Raw genomic sequence first — 17281 nt, 5'->3', positions numbered from 1 at the left:
CTGATGAAAATATAGAGCTTACGGCGGATTGGACCGGTCGACAGGGGACGCTTACTCCTCCTAAGCACCTGATCCCACCTCTGGTATATCCAGGGGTCCGTGTTTGCCCAACTCTTTATTTTGTATAGCTTTTAGGAGTTATGAGATTGATCACTGTTTGTTATCTTCACCTTTCATGTATAAGATAAGTTTGGTGCAAAACATCAATTCAGCCATTAAAATTGAAATATTTTGAACTATTGTCAGTATTGTGCCACCGGAACAGCCAAACTCACAAACGGTGACTCCGGTACTCATTCTTAATGTGCAGGCCAAGGGAACAGCTACGAAGAACGAACAAATGTCAACATCTCAAGGTACGGCAAGTCAACAATGTTAATACCGATTTACCGGATAACACTGGTACCTTGTCGACCCAGTAAATCCAACCCCTTTTGCCCAACTCTACACAACATTCGCTTCGCTATTATATTGATAAGACAAGTCATCTTCTTTATCATTGAATACACTGAACCAACTTGTGGCACAGCCTATGCTAACCTCCAAAATTTCTTCAATAGACGCTTGGAATGACAAATTTCTCATTTATTTGACATTCGCGTGGAAGCAGAAAAGGCTAGAGGTTGGGTTACTTATGATGAATAGTATCGTTCAAGAATGGCCATTAATCCGTATAATTATTGGTGGTGGGAGCATTGATTAGGAGCTCTAGCTTGTATACATGACCCCAACCTCTACAGCAAATTAAATGATAAGCTTACACCTATTGCTAATGCTATGGTTATAATTATAGAGCATTTGTCAGTGAAACCAATGTCAATATCTATATCGTTGCTTGAAATAAAACATGCACCTTGCTTTATACTGCGCCAGTGCTCAGCCAACAACAGTCAATCATAACATGATACCCCAAACCTCAAGCAAAGCCATGGGATTTGGATGTTTCCCCAATATTTGATTGAATCAGCAATCATCTGAGTAGGTATCCTTAGAGGTCAGGCACGTTGGCATTTGGTGAGGTCTTAACTAAGGGTTTCAAGTTAAAATATAAATCATATTAACCAAGATTCTGAAGCATGTTTGGTTTCTGCAATTCGAAATCTAATAATTTACATATCTGCCTGATTTGCATACCATCATGATGGCATTTCAATATTTTATAAATCAATATAGCTTCTTAAATGCAAATTACCTTTTAAGCATGGGCGGATCCATGATTTCAGTTCAGACGAGCTTGAAAAAAAAATCTGAGATATGGGGTGTGGGGCCGCTTACCTATTATTATTATGTTTAATACTGACCGGTTTTTGTATTCATAGGAGGCAAAATTTATTCAAAAGCTTTTACATGAGAAGAAAAAATCTCTTGTTGTAGCCTTCAACTCGACATTTAGATACTTCTGTTATCTATTAACATTATTCACTTTCATATGTCGATTCGATATTTCCTTGTTAACTCGAAATAAGATACCACAGAGTCTTCTACATCCGCTTCAGATTTGGAAATTGTATTGAACATAGACATAAAAGACAAAGCAACAACTTAGTCTTTTGAAAAAACGGTGTGACTTCAGCTTCGTCATCGTCAACTTCCCATATTTATGTAGCAATATTCCATTATTGCCTGCATATAATATTTACGTCTCTCAACTGATTCGACTCGCGTAAGGTAAATCTATAAACACATTTCTATTCTTTTTACATTGATTATCCTAGATGATATTTAAATATACATCTTTTCGCGATCGTATATTATAATTTTTAAATGGGGTGTAAGTACATGTTTTCGGATGATATGCACTCATAATACGGAGAGCAGATGGTATCATCATATTTCTCTGTTACTGAAACTGTCTCACTATCATCACTATTTCTTTTCCACGTCTCGCTGATCTCGGGGGAGGATTCTACAATGTCAATATAGGTGTGTTTTGATGTAGCTGTCGTGGGTAAGAGATACATGACCGAGGTGTTTATCTCAGCTTCATTTTCCATTGTTGAATGTTCTGTGATTTTCTCTTCCTCTGCATTAATTTCCTGGTACTTAGAGAGCGATAACTGATAAACATCTGGCTCAGATATCGTGTGAAAATTTCGATAGCTTTCCTTAACTCCAATCCGATCTGATACAGTGTTGATTTCCTCATAGTTCGCTGATTCTATATCGGTTGCAGGTATCTTCTTTAAAGTAGCTACCTCTGAAGTCAAAATCTGATTGTGACGTTGAACTAAATTGAGTTTCCAAGCAATAAGTAGGATAATCACGATAAGTAGTATTACAATGATAATCCCAATAGGAACAAGAAAAATGGCAAAATCGGACGCGGGTTTATCAGGTTTCACCCCAGCTGTTTTGGTCATTGTCGATATTAAGATTGTCGACGTTGACTGTATAATATTCGATATTGATAATGTTGGTGATGTAAATATTGGTTGCATTGTGGATTTCAACCCCAAACCTGAATAAAACAATATAAATGAAATATTATATAACCCTTCTCATATCTTCATGATAAAGCCTGTAGAAAATGTATACAGCGTTTCTGGAGAATGAACGACAACAAATGGACAAAGATGATTAACTGCTGATGACTATACTAGTCCATACTAGCCTTCAACAAGATGTGTTTATAGAAAGAATGGTAAAAATGTTTCTGTTCGCTGAGAGTTTATTGATTGTGATACTTAGTCTAGTATTTTTTGTCTCTACAAATATTTGCTGATTGGATCTTCCTAAAAAAACCAAAAGTGTGTTCAATTGCATATTAATAATTCATTGTTAAATTTTGGTATTAAAATTTTGAAATGTGATATAGAATAGAGATCTGCGTCGACTTTTGATCGTATATAGTTAATGATATGTGGAAACCTTTTAAAGAGATTCGAAACGTTTCAAATGTGTTTAAATGCTTTATCAGTATTATGTACACAATCATATCTGATCCAACTGCTTTGTGAAATATGTTTATGCATTATTGTCTTAAGAATGTCTTGTGTATTGTTAATTGTTCCAATAATGTCATATTACATGTTACCAAATGCTGTGAGTCATGTTTTGATCAAAGTCAGACATCGGTATTTACTGCCGTACGTCATCTTCAGTTCATGTGACAGGTCAATGTATGATAACTTTTGTCAGTATTAGTCCATTTCATTGTTAATAATTGAGTCAAAGAAAGTTTGTGTATGCTTTAAAAACTTATTCCTAACACATGCTGTTTGTTTATTCGGTTCTGCAAATGAGCAATCTCATGATGCTTACAAAGAATACAAATTTAGGAGTAGGGCAAGCAAGGACCCTGGGCACACAATATAGTCAGATGAATAGTTTACCAAATTCGTATCACCTTATGACCATCGGGATGCTGACTATTTTCTGTCTCAGAATGGTTTATATCATTTATCTAAACCTATCACGTGGTAAGGGAATAAAAGGATTCCTCGTTTACTTTGTCAAATCTCTAAATTGAAGACAACATCGCATATTGGCGAAGAAACTTACCAGTGGAACTATCACCTGACGTGCTTTGAATGTCTGATCTGGAACCTGTGGGAATTCTCGATGTCGTAGCAGGCAGAATGGTACTAGCCGTTCTGTTCTTTGTTGTACAACCTTTGACGTAGTCACAAACATGATCCAGACAATTGCATTGGTTTGAGCACAACCAACCGTAACTTCCAGCAGGGCAAAGAGTTTTACAACCCCAACCAAAAGATCCGAGCGGGCATTCTGAAGAGATGAGACAAAAATGGTTGTAACCTGTCTTTTCATCATTGATTCTATTTCTGACCTTCTCAATGTTCAACTCACCTACACAGGAATTTTCTTTCAAATAATGGTTTACACAGCATTTTATACTGCCATCCTTGGATCTAGAGAGGACAAGGCATATACTTATATTTTCATCTCTAATATTGATTAACAAGGGTATAATGTATAATAAAATTATTATAATACCTGGCGCAAATTCCGGAATTATCCATTTTGTTTGGTTACAGGAAAGTTAAAGTCGTGCAACATATTCCATAATGGCGGGGGTCTATAAATAAAACGTGATGAATATAATAAAAGGAAGTTATTTTCATGTAAACTGTAATTATTTCCATCTAACTTACTGTAGTATAGATGCATTCTTTCAATTTGTTTACAATGAGATTGATCACTGTTCGTTATCTTCACCTTGCATTAAGACTTTCTAGGAAATGTTGTTATTATTAAAAAGGTTAACGTTTTGACTTTTGAGATTACAATTCGAATATAGGACGATATTTCCGCATTTTCGAAAGGCCAGTTTGACGTAGATGGTACATGTTGGAATGAGGATGTTCAGGATCGGATTTATCATTAACAGATTTTTATGTAAGGGTTGTTGTTCTTCCACCATGATAAAAATGCAATTCAGTGGCTTAAATTATCAAATAATTTTTTTTCGAGATTACGTCACATTTAGGGCTCATGGCGGGTGTGACCGGTCGACAGAGGATGCTTACTCCTCCTAGGCACCTGATCCCACCTCTGGTATATCCAGGAGTCCGTGTTTGCCCAACTCTCTATTTTGTATTGCGTATAGGAGTCATGAGATTGATCACTGTTCTTTATCTTCGCCTTTCGTTTAATACTTTAATAACGACTTCTAGTTGGCTGACAATGCTGCAAAGGATGTGTTTGAAGTTGAAGTTGCTGTTTTCCGAATTCTATTCCCTGTAGCAGAACTTCAGCAAATCTATTGTCATTTTTTTTTCATTACATCAATTCGCGTTCTTTACAATTTAAGCAGTTACACTTGAAGTCCACTTAAGAATCATGTAGTACAAAAATACTTTATCTTTACAGGGTTTACAATTAATTATTTCGTATATAGTGAAAATTGGCCTATGCTTTATACTTCGTTTGCTCACAGAAGATAATTGACCTGCATAAGGGCTATTAATAATGCTGGTTCACCTTTTGCAAAAATAATAATCCTGCTTATTTCTAGTTCAAACGGATGTCTGCTTGTCTCCAATTCTAAGCATAAATGTGAAAAACATTTCTTACTTGTTTACCTACATGTATAAAAAGCATTTCGTTAGTGGATATATACATAAGTGCCTGTGGACTGAACTTCCGGTATCTCATTTGTATTTCTTGAATGTTCAATTCCTTCATTGCTTTATGCAGGTTATTATTGGTAACAAACAGTGATCAGTCTCATAAGTCCATCAGATAATGCAAAATTAAGAGAAGGACAAACACATACCCCTAGACAAAGCAGGGGTGGGATCAGGTGTGTAGTAGAAAGCTGACACAAAGACGACGATATAAAGATAAGGCTAATTCTGCTCAGTATAAACTACAGAGATGACGATTTCTGTAGACATGTATAGAAGATGGCACACGTATTGGTGAATTTGTTAAGAGAAGTATATTGATACATTGTAGATAACGTATATCTCGTTTTTGTAAATCTATAAATTTAGATATTTTCTCCGTGGGGTGTCCGATGGTTCTGACTTTTGGACGGCCTGGCATGTCTTCTTTGTGGATTTTCGAAGTTAATAAAAATTGTCCTGGTCTACAGTCGTTAGGATAAAGGAATTCACGTGTTCACCTATCTCACGTTGTTGTACATTTTCTTGCGGTTACATTGGCAGAGAACCTTTTGATGGGTCAGGTCGTAACTTTTTATAAAAGTACATTTTTTGTGTTTGTCCGAGAGTTGTCGATGACCCCCACGCACTCACAGTCGAGGTTATCACAATATAGTTGGTAATAAAATCAGTGTCCCTTTTTCTCTACTATACAGTTTGTTCTGCGTACTGAATAGGAACATGAGTAACATCCAATTGAAACCCATTAAGATCATGGTACTGAAATGCACGTGAATTATGTCATTTATGACAAAATTAATATGGAAGTGTACACTTTGTAGATGATTATGCATGTCTCTGAAGTTATCAAATTAAAATTTTATACAAACCAAATTTCCCTCGATACATACAAAGACTATGGAACATACATATGGTTTTGTCATAATTGTATACACAATTCAACTACTAGTATCATCAATATGGAAAGGTGAAGATAACATAAAGTGATCAATCTCATAACTCTTATACAGAATACAAATTTAAGAGTAGGGCAAACGCACAACCCTCAATATACCAGAGGTAGCGTCAGGTGCCTAGTTGGAGTATAGCACTTGCTAGGTTTTCGCATGCTAATTCGCCCTTCTCTGTGTTGTCAAAAATGTGCTATTTTTCAACATTGTAATCACTGGTGATTCCTGTCTTTTTTCTTCTTTTTTTCACATTAAGAACCCTGTCTCCTTCTAAACAGAGATAACGAAGAAATAAAGTATGGTTGTTTGATAAGAAAAACCCTTTCTGATATTTTTTGCTTTAGAATGTTAGGGGAACTTTTTATAGGTTTCCTTTGAAATACAACATACTACACTGTATCATGGCAAGCGAGGGACGATAGTGAGGAGAAGTGTAATATTGAATAATGCAAAAGATATTTTGTGCAGCAAGTTTGTGACCAAACGGTAAATTTTCTTCTCTAGTCCTGTTCTTACGGTCGCGTCTGACCTTTCTTTTTTTCATTATCAAAATAGATACTTACTTTTTCTCAGAACCGGATCCTACCTCTGGTGTTTCTATGGCATGCTTTTGATTCCGTATTCTTTATGGGAGTTTTTATATAGCTCATCACTCGTTATCTTTACCCTTTTCATTGTTATATATTTATATAATATTTGTTTTGTTTTGACTTGTAATATCTGAAATGTTAAAGATGACTTGCAATGTCACTGTTCATGAAAGTACATGATTATGAATTAAACTAATTACTTCTTTATAACTGTAATTTATGTACAATCGCTTTACAGCAGACTATGTACAGCAATTGCCGGAAACGTGACGAAAATTAATATAAAAGGTTACTACTGTGTGCAGAAAATGCATCAGAACGCTGTGGCAACTATACTACAAAGTTCCACAGAGTAAAGGATAGAAAAATATACTTGCTGCAAATGTGCCGCAATAGTTGCTGCAATTGTGTGTCATAGGGCTTATATTTTGGTAAGAGAGGTCGGACCAATAAAAACTACATTGTCTTGTGTGTCATTTGAGCATTTTAAGACAATATATAAAAAATTCATTTCTCCTTGCTTGATATATACAGTTGAAGTTTATTGGTTGAACAGACATTACAATAAAATATATACATTGTGTTTCATTGGAAAGGGGCAACTTAGTTTCGGAGCTTTCAACGCCCTTGTTTCTTCCATCTCTTATAGTTATATCGTAGTAAAGAAACACTACACTTTCATGGGAACACTGTTCTCGTATACTTTTGCAGATACGTTGCTGTTTATTTGGACCGAAGATTCTATCATTTCTACATAGGAGTTGTTTCTTTGTTTAGTCATTTGTATGGGCTCCAAATATCCTACTGAATAATGAGGCGAAGAAGCGTTGGTTGTTTGAACGTTGAGATAAGTTGACCTACACTGGCTTAGGTCATTACCATCGCGTATTTGGAGCCCCTCGCGTTCTGAAGCAGTGATTTCCTTGTCGACGGGTTCATATCGTTTGTTATCTTTTTCCAACTGTCTGCCATTCCTTGATTCTTCCATCAAGTCATAATTGATGTCTTGATATACACCAGGCACGCCTTGCCCATTTTCATTCGTAATCTCTACATCATTTGTTTTATTGTAATGTCTCAATGTCTTCCTCATAAATCTTTGTGCTAATAACACAAGAATTACGATCACCATGAGCACCATTCCAGCCCCCATTCCTAATACTATCAAAATGTTGCTTTTGGAATTTGTCTCCTGGTTGGGTAAGCCAAACTGTGAAGTAGACCAATGTTTTGACAAATACTGGGTAGTTCCCGAGGTTAGGGTTCCTGTGGATATCACCAGTGAAGAGGATGTTGAGATTGACGGTCGAGTCGAAGAATGAAGCGTTGGTGGCCATCTTGGCGCTGAGAACGATGATGTGCCTGAATACGTCACTCCTGTTATGCTGTCGTGCACAGCCTCTGCAATATGACGAATGATTTTCTGCATATTAATTCAACCAGTGTATGTTTTGAGTAAGTAACACTTGATAAAGTGATTATAAAATGAACTATACTTAAAACGTGCGATCGTTTAATTATTTCTTCAGTAATTGACGATATACCGGATATTGACGGTGTGTGCTTTGGACATCCTAGGTATGTATCGCAGTCTTCCGGTAAACATTCACATTCCCCTGCACACTGTGCCCCAAACCGCCCTTTAGGGCAAGGTTCCGTACAGCCCTGTCCATACTGGCCATCTGGACAATCTTTAGAATGATGTTCATAATAATTACTAATAGAATTGTCGTAAACAGAAATGTTTTTTACTAATGACAAAGGTAAAACAAAATCGGTTATATATCCAGTTGGATAATTGATATTGGGAATTACACATGTTTTCTCATAACACGTCTATGATATGCACTTTAATCAGGGAAACACAATTTCCTCATTTAAAGAAACCAATGTTTGCCCCTACACGATTCGTCTAAAGTAAAACAAAATCTGGATTAGTTTAGGAACGTTTATAAATGTATAAATTTTAAATAGTATTTCAATTAAAATTCACAAAAGCTTTATTTAAAATGTGTCACATAATCACGGCTTTCATTGATCCTTTCTATATTTCACCAGTATAGTCTGCAAGGTGTATTAAAAAAAAACCATTTTAAGATATTTCAAATAAAACACTGCTCAGGGACTTACGCTGACAAGCGCCATTGATGAACTGGAAACCTAAACAGCAACGGGATATGCTTTCATCCTTCACTTCACTGCTGAAAATATCATAGAAGACAAGAAAATTACAATTTAGAATACTTCTATTACAGTAATATTGTATCATTATCTTACTTTGAACAGACTCCAGGCTGCATATTTGGATTGCAATTAAAAGGGGGAAATAAAACAAATATGAATGAAACTATGATATGCACGGAAGTTTTGATGTGATGCACAGATGATTTGTTGTTTTGTTTTTAAAAGGGGCGTTTCTGAAATTAAACGAATTTATCTGGAGATTAATACATGTATGAAAGGAATATGAATCTGATACATTCTCATAAATCCCATAAGCAATGCAAAATAGATAGTTTGGAAAACACGGACCCCTGGACACACCAGAGGTGGGATCATACAAACACGGACCCCTGGAAACACCAGAGGTGTGATCAGGTGCATAGGAGGAGTAAGCGTCCCCTCTCGACCGGTCAACACTCGCCGTAAACCCTATATCTTGATCAGGTAAACGGAGTTATCTGTAATCAAAATCAGTGTGTCACGAACAGTCTAACAATCGGTATGAAACACGTCAGACAGCATTTGACCCTATGATAGGTTGTATTAGCAAACTAGATCGTTATAGCGACCATATAATTTGCGAAACTTGTTTGTCAGTAGCCTGCCTCGATTTAAAAACTGACCATACGCAGAACAAGCTCTTGTGTATTGAATCAGTTGAGAGATATCAACACCATATGCAGGTGATAAAGGAATATTGCTACATAACATATAAATATGGGAAGTTGACGATGGAGAAGCTGAAATCATCCCGTTTGTCATAAATTTGAGTTGTTAGTTTGCCGTTATGTCTACTTTCATTGAAATATATATGTTAATGTTTATCTTTTACTTCTAAGGATGCTAGTAGAATTTTGTGTTTTGTATCTCAAAAGTGATTTTGCTTTTAATGCTCGGGCATTTTGGGTTATTTCTAAACGCGAACTTTCCGTGAAATGATACGATCCTCGATGAAACGCTCCAATTACAATTGAATGTTCTTCCATTCTAGTGTAAACAACAAGAGGCCCACGCGCCACATCCCTCACCTGAGTCACCTTGGCCCATATCTGAAGACCCTCCATATATATTTGCATGTAAAACCTTGGTCCCTATTGTGGCCCCGACCTACCCCTGGAGGCTATGATTTTTACAAACTTGAATCTGTACTATGTCAGAAAGCTTTCACGTAAATGTCAACTTCTTTGGCCCAATGGTTCTTGAGAATAAGATTTTTAAACATTTTTCCTATATATTTCTATGTAAAACTTTTCATCCCCTATTGTGACCCAACCTACCCCCGGGGCCCATACTTTGAACAAACTTGTATCTGCACTATGTCAGGAAGCTTTCATGTAAATCTCAGCTCTTCTAACTCATTGGTTCATCAGAAGAATATTTTTAAAGATTTTTTCTATATATATCTATGTAAAACTTTGATCCCCTATTGTGGCTTTAACCTAACACCGAGGGCCATGATTTGAACAAACTTGAATCAGCACTGTGTCAGAAAGCTTTCATGTAAACCTCAGCTCTTCTGGCTCATTGGTTTTTGAGAAGATTTTCCTATATTTGTATATAAATTTTTTATCCCCCTTGTTGCCCCATCCTACACCCGGGGCCATGATTTGAACAAACTTGAATCTGCACTATGTCAGGAAGCTTTCATGTAAATACAGTGTATTAGATTTTCTGGCTCAGTGGTTCTTGAGAAGATTTCCCTATATATTTGTATGTAAGACTTTTATCCCCTATTGTGGTCCTATAATACCCCCGGGGGCCATGAGTTGAACAAACTTAAATCTGCACTATGCTAGAAAGCTTTCATGTAAATATAAGCTTTTCTGGCTCAGTGGTTCTTGAGAAGAAGATTTTAAAAGATTTTTCCTATATATTTGAATGTAAAATTTGATCCCCTATTGTGGCACCATCCAACCCCCGGAGACCATGATTTTAACAAACCTGAATCTGCACTATATCAGGAAGCTTTCATGTAAATCGCAGCTTTTCTGGTCCAGTGGTTCTTGAGAATAATATTTTTAAATGACCCCACTCTATTTTGCATTTTTGTGATTATCTCCCCTTTGAAAGGGACATGGCCCTTCATTTGGACAAACTTAAAAGTCCTTCACCCAAGGATGCTTTTGGCCAAGTTTGGTTGAAATTGGCCCAGTGGTTCTCGAGAAGAAGTCGAAAATATAAAAAGTTTACAGACGGACAGACAACGGACAACAGGCGATCAGAAAAGCTCACTTGAGCTTTCAGCTAAGGTGAGCTATAAACGGCAGGTATCATTTGATAAGCACTGGTAGCCAGAAAAGTTTTATCTATTCAGTATCAATGAATTAACATAATTTCATTCTTACCCTGATTTAAAATTAAAGACCAGAACAAATATTCATGATGTTTAAAACATTTCACTGGCAATGATCGATTCCTTTAGGTGAGCATTTCAAAAAACATGCGAATGTTGTTATATTGCAGGCATTCATATCAGTGTCAATACTGCTTCAGTTTCTAAACTTGACGAGAAAATTATCAAATTATAAAACTAACATTCTGAAATTGATGTGATGCATAACAAATAAGTTATCGATCACAATGCGTGTGCTGGTATTCGACAATACAACTTCAACAATATGGAGCGCCAAATTAACATAAACTCAAATAATTGATGATATAATTGATTTAAAAAAAAAACAACTTTTAGCTATCGTTCTTAATTATAGTGTTTTATTTTGATAATTTTACAGATATAAGATCTTATGTCATACTGTCGATGAATTTCATTTAATTAAGATTATTTGATACATATCAAATAGTCCACAATTAATTAAGATTGGCTAATACAGTTCGTACCGTTTACGAAATAAACCTGGTTCGAACTATCTTGCCCCTTACAATTCCGCCTGTCGGGGAACGAGTTTACTTTTCATTCTGCAGAAACCTTAGATTCAAACATTGTGAAAAATGTTTTTCTTAATGACAATCCATTGCCATCGAGCTAATTTATTAACATCGTGCAATCGCATACGCAGCCAAACAATCCTTTACCAGTGCAGCAACAGGATGAAGACAAAAAAAAAGGGACAGATAGAAGCAATACCGATCGATTGGTTTTTGATTTGTTTTGTCCATGGTGAAGATAACGAACTGTGACCTATCTAATTCCTATAAGCAATACAATAAAACATCTCTTCCAACAATGGAATCGTCACCACTGTCGGCGATGGGTTGCTAAACTTTGGCCTGAGTTAGGCGTTTTCTCGGCCGCTTAGCGGGGAGCCTCAGCCTCAGCGATTTTCATCGTGCCACCTGTGACTCGGACCCGTGGTTTAATTTGACGGCCAGTTACAACTGCGATGGGTGCTGTGGACCTTTCTAACCTGGATCCCCACGGGACTTGAGTCCGAGACTAGGAGGGCAAGGCAGTGAAGCACGGCAACATTATGGTCACCCCCCCCCCCTCTTTTAAATGCAGGAGGTACCCATTCAGCCGGTGATGGAGGTTTAATCCCGGGCGAACGCTACTCACCTCTTAAGGTCAACCTGAATAGAATCGTCACCACTGTCGGCGATGGGTGTCCAAATTTTGGCCTGTGCTCGGCCGCTTTGCGGGGAGCGATTTTTATCGTGCCACCCTATACGGACCTTTCTAACCGGGATCTCCACGGGACTGGAGCTCGAGACAAGGACGGCATACCAGCCAGGCAGTGAAGCACGACAACGCTGGTCCTCCCCCTCCCCTGAAGGCAGGAGGTACCTAATCAGCCGGCGATAGTCGTCTAATCCCTGATGAAGGCTACCATCCCTTCTCAGTGTCAACATGGTGAGTCGCTGCATTTATTTGATATTCCTTAATATTCACTTAGTTCAAATTCTACCGGCTGTCGTAAGCACTCGCACAACCTAGCCCATAGGGCGATACCATGCTCAGACTTAGTTTCTGTATGTATCTTCTGGCAGCCGCCATATGTAAATTCATATCCTGGTCATGTCCTACACCACCTAATATACCTAGCATTGCCGGTGCTCTATTATTATGTATCCCAATGGCAAACCTATAGAACAATTTTGATTGTATCTATTTGGCCAAAATGCCATAATTTATGATTCAAGGTACTTGGTTAACGTAGGTTTCATGACCTTTCATAGGCATGGCTAGCAAGTCGGTCAAGCAAAGGGCACCAGATAGTCAGATCATGTTACAATTCCAAGGCTTGCTTACTCTTAATTCGTCCCATTCTGTAATCAGTTCATTATGTCGCGTTACTTGTATTTATTCATTTACATGTCATACACAGGTGAACCTGGATAACGTTCAGGTATACCTGATTGTGCCATGTCGGCACTGCATAGACCAGGGGCTCGGACCTCAACCTACCACAAGGTTCAATTTGTAATGTGGCCAACCACTACATTATCTCGCTAGGTTTACTTGGTAGGCATTATTGGGCCCAAGTTTCAGGGTAGGCATTGCTATTCACGGCCACAGGGGTTCACGGGTTTTTACTACGCACGATCACAATTTTAGGTACCAAGGACCTCACCGGTCAATTTATGCAGAGTTATTAACTTCATAGTACTTATCTATTATTAACATCCCTATGCAATTACGTGGTATTCTTGCTATTTCAGCAATTTGCCTCTTTTTATTTTATATAGTTTACTGATTCCGACAACGTACGTGACGTGGAGCGCTATATGCTATTTCGTACACACTTTTCAGGTTTGTGCTAGAACCAGCATCACAGCGTACGAGTTGAAGTATATTCTCACCTTGTCGTTCTTTGGATATTTAGCACTTTCCATAGCACAGAGACCCTAGTTCCATATCATTAGTTGCATTTAATTGCAGTTTTTGTTTCCGATAATTATCCACAATCTCAATTTCAGTTCGGACTTGCAGATTGTTGATCGGTTCGTTGTTGTTTATTCTCAATGTCAAGCCTAACCAAAAGTTATTGTTTAGTTAACTTTAAGTCAATCCCACTCCATTCCATTTTCATGTAAATAATTGACTGGTTTTGTCTCAGATGTATTCGGCGTTGAATTTTTCTTTCCATAATTCATTCAATAGGCATTTATTAGAGTTTGTATGGTTCCAGCAGTCGAGAAACCACGTCAGGAAGTGTCATGTTTTGTTATCCAACTTTTTCCGAGGAGGTGTGGCTTTGAGGGTAGAGGCTTAGGGGTGTTAATGGGCTGGGTAATTTTCGTATTTTGGCTAGAGTAATCGGTCTTAATTTTAATTCTTAGCTGAGTTTGGGTTAATTCTCACTGGCTCTGGAACGTTTGGATTAGTTTGACGAATTTATGAGGAATTTCCGGTCGAAAAAGTTTGATCCATTACAGTTTATTGTTTTATCTTAGGAATCGTCGAAAATGGTATTTAGCAATGTGCCATTCTGCTATCATTACCTTAGTTTTTTATGGAAGTTTTGGGACTTGTAGTTAGATCTTTTTTGACGGAATTCAGACTTCAAAATTATTCTAGAATTTTCTGCTGAAACTCTTCAGAATCAATCGGAATCCTTTAGAGGTATACCAGTTTCAGTTAAGGGACGTAATTTTCCTCCAGTAGGACTGGGGGATGGTTTACTAAATTGGTGTTAGGAAATTTTGTCCAATTTTTGCTTTCCATCATAGGAGTTATTCAGAGCTGACAAGTCTTATAGTCCTCCTGAACTGCGACCACTTTGTTGTTAATCTTACGTCACCTTTGAGATTACACATTTTGAAATGGTCATTTCAGAATTCAGTCTAATTTTGGTCAGGAATCCTGAAGTTTTAGCTATTCCCTTGAAAAATCCAGGAAATTCAAATAATTAACAACTTCATAATCTCTATCAAAATGTGTCAATTTGGTGATACCAGTGACCTCTTGGTTAAGTCACCATTGCTGAGAGTACGCAAGGGGGTTCGAAGGGGATAGCATAGAGAAAAACGCTCTCCCATTGTGCCTCCAGAGGGCCTGGGTGACGGACGAGAGTGCATGTCGCCCACCCCGAAGAATTGAGATGACCTTGTTAATTTATTACCTTCGAGGTTACACTTTTTGCAATGATCAACTTCAGAATTCAATCTAATTACTGGTCGGAAATCCTGTAAGTCTTAAATATTCCCACGAAAATTACAGGAAATGCAGGTAATCTTCAAGTTGAGAGCGATTACCGAAATGTGTCAATTGGTGATAACTTGGTCTTAGTAACCATTGCTTGAGAGTGCACAGGGAGTTCGGAGAGGGGAGCATAGAGATAGATGCTCTCCCCTCGCGCCTGCGGGCCCTGGGCGACGACGAGGGTGCACGTCGCCCACCCCACTGTTTAAGTGCCTCCAATTTCAAGTATGCATAAATAAAAAAGGAAAAACATACATACAAATATAAATTTTTGTGGGGGACATTGTTCCATGTCTGTGGCGGACTGGGGAGTGCGTAGGGGTAATTGATCACTAATTCTGCGCCAAAACCGGCTCTCCTCCCACCTACTACTAAAGCAGGGGGCAGGTATTTCACGTGTACCCTCCAGACGACCATTAGACTAGGTCAAGGGTCAGTGGATATTCATAGAAAATACTAATTTCTTGCATAAGTTGCTAAAGTTTAATTCGTGGGGCTCTCAGCTAGTTCATAGCTGGGGCCACATCCACCTCCTACTAAGGGAGGGGATGCTACAGGCTGGTGCATGTTGCGACAACTGTAGGAGGGTCTACAAGCTTGCTCCGCACTTGTTAATTAAACCAGGTAGCACTCAGGAGACCGGTGAGATGCGCAGATATCTCTACCTCCCTTAGAACGTGGGGACTCGTTCAGGTTCGGGCACCTATGTCCACATAGGGCCCCCTGTGTTGCCCCTACTTTGGTAGTCAAACTGGCACACTGGCCGCCTCCCCAGTTCCCCATAAAAAGTTTGCATGCGACCCTTTCCACCATATATGTAAATTTGCATCCTGTTTCTGATCCAATTAATAAATATTAAACTTGTATCACTCTTGTCATTGCAGCTTATAAGCAGCCTATGAGGGATTACAGGGCAGCCAGTTAAGCTTCGACACACCTACTGGTCTATTCAGATATTAGGTTAAGGTCACTATTCAATTCGGGCAGTAGGTCAGATGTCTTGCGGCTGGTTGTGCTGTATATTAAGTTTATTTTAGCACAATGGCTTCTGTAGGTAAATTTAACATACCCTAGGTCAGGACATGGTCATAAAGCCAATTCTTTTATTAATTGTGTTTTATCGTTGCATTCCTCTTCTTACCCTTGTAAAGCGCCTTAGAGTAATTTGTTTTATATAAGGCGTTATATTAATTTTATTCAATTGATGCGTACACCAAATCAATTATTGTTCTCATCATTTAACTAAGGTGCGCATCTCATTATATAATTGAATTCATTCCCGTATTAATTCAACTGATGAGAGTAATAATTGATTTTATGTGCTCATCGCAATTGAATTGATGTGCGTATCAAATCAACTGTTGCTCTCTGATCTATTTAATTCAATGGAAGATATTTTCAATTATTTGCAATGATTTTGTAATTGAAATTAATGCGTGCATCAATTCTTTTAAAGACGACAATTCAATTAAAGAGATAATTAATTCCGTTGAAAAGAACAATAATTGAATATTGTATTAATTCGTGTATTAATTCAATTGATGTGCCCATTAAATGAATTATTGCTCTCTTCAATTGAAATAGTGGGTGCATCAATTTTATTGTTTATAAATTTAATTCATTTCAAAAGAACAACAATTCAATTAATTATTGAAATAATGTTGAACACATGACCTGAGAATTAAGGCAGGCATGAATGCCATCCTTTCAAACCATCAACCTTCTGGTAGTATGATTGACAACATGATTAAGGTCTATACTTTATTGAATCATAATCATGCAGAAAAAACTGGTGGTAAAGGCCGCATAGAAAAGTTTTTTGTGGGGAGCTATGGAGCCGACCAGTGAGCCCAATTTAACTATCCATGTAGGGGACACAATTTCGGCAAAGATACCCAGGACCACAATGACCTGAACGTGTCACCACGTTCTAAGGGAGGGCCTTTACTCCCCCGTCTCCTGTATGCTACCTGGTTTGAGTGAGCATGGACAGGGTAAATGAGTATTGCCGCCCTACCTTTGCCTGAAACATGCACTAGCCTGTATCATCCCCACCCTTGATTTGGGAAATGAATGTGCCCCAGCGATTTCGAAGCTGTGAACCCCACTTGTAAAAACAATTTAAACTACTTGGCTTTTAGACGTCACAATACAAAACACCATATGATACACACACCCCCCTTAATGGCAGGTGGAAGAAGACACCAGGTTTGGGGGCAGAAAAAGTCATAACCTGCCGCAACGGTATCCACAGTCCCCAACCCCAAAGGAAATGCGACAGGGTGAATAGTAACCAGAATTACTTACATTGCTTATTGTTTGAAAGAG

At 37.9% G+C, this 17281-nt stretch overlaps 2 protein-coding genes across 4 annotated transcripts; both read right to left on the bottom strand.

The window, feature by feature from the left end:
• Nucleotides 1–1491: 1491 nt before the first annotated feature.
• On the bottom strand, nucleotides 1492–4081 carry LOC125680951 (uncharacterized). Its single transcript, XM_048920805.2, has 4 exons — nucleotides 3958–4081; nucleotides 3811–3872; nucleotides 3502–3729; nucleotides 1492–2458 (listed from the first exon to the last, which is right to left on the bottom strand). The coding sequence occupies exons 1-4, from the start codon at nucleotides 3981–3983 to the stop codon at nucleotides 1761–1763; spliced, it is 1014 nt and encodes a 337-aa protein (XP_048776762.2). The 5' UTR covers nucleotides 3984–4081; the 3' UTR covers nucleotides 1492–1760.
• Nucleotides 4082–7147: 3066 nt separating this feature from the next.
• LOC125680949 (uncharacterized) lies at nucleotides 7148–8976 on the bottom strand. Of its 3 annotated transcripts, none has more exons than XM_048920801.2 (4): nucleotides 8908–8976; nucleotides 8761–8831; nucleotides 8175–8321; nucleotides 7148–8031 (listed from the first exon to the last, which is right to left on the bottom strand). In XM_048920801.2, the coding sequence occupies exons 1-4, from the start codon at nucleotides 8928–8930 to the stop codon at nucleotides 7301–7303; spliced, it is 972 nt and encodes a 323-aa protein (XP_048776758.2). In that variant the 5' UTR covers nucleotides 8931–8976; the 3' UTR covers nucleotides 7148–7300. The 3 variants fall into 3 exon arrangements, with proteins under 3 accessions (XP_048776758.2, XP_048776759.2, XP_048776757.2); XM_048920802.2 differs by having other exon boundaries at nucleotides 8761–8828; XM_048920800.2 differs by having other exon boundaries at nucleotides 8761–8963.
• Between the last annotated feature and the right edge of the window lie 8305 nt (nucleotides 8977–17281).

Source organism: Ostrea edulis, chromosome 2 (genome assembly GCF_947568905.1).
Source record: "Ostrea edulis chromosome 2, xbOstEdul1.1, whole genome shotgun sequence".
NCBI classification, from domain to species: Eukaryota; Metazoa; Mollusca; class Bivalvia; order Ostreida; family Ostreidae; genus Ostrea; species Ostrea edulis.
The sequence above is the reverse complement of the archived record's forward strand: the minus strand, read 5'-3'. Positions and strand labels throughout refer to the sequence as shown.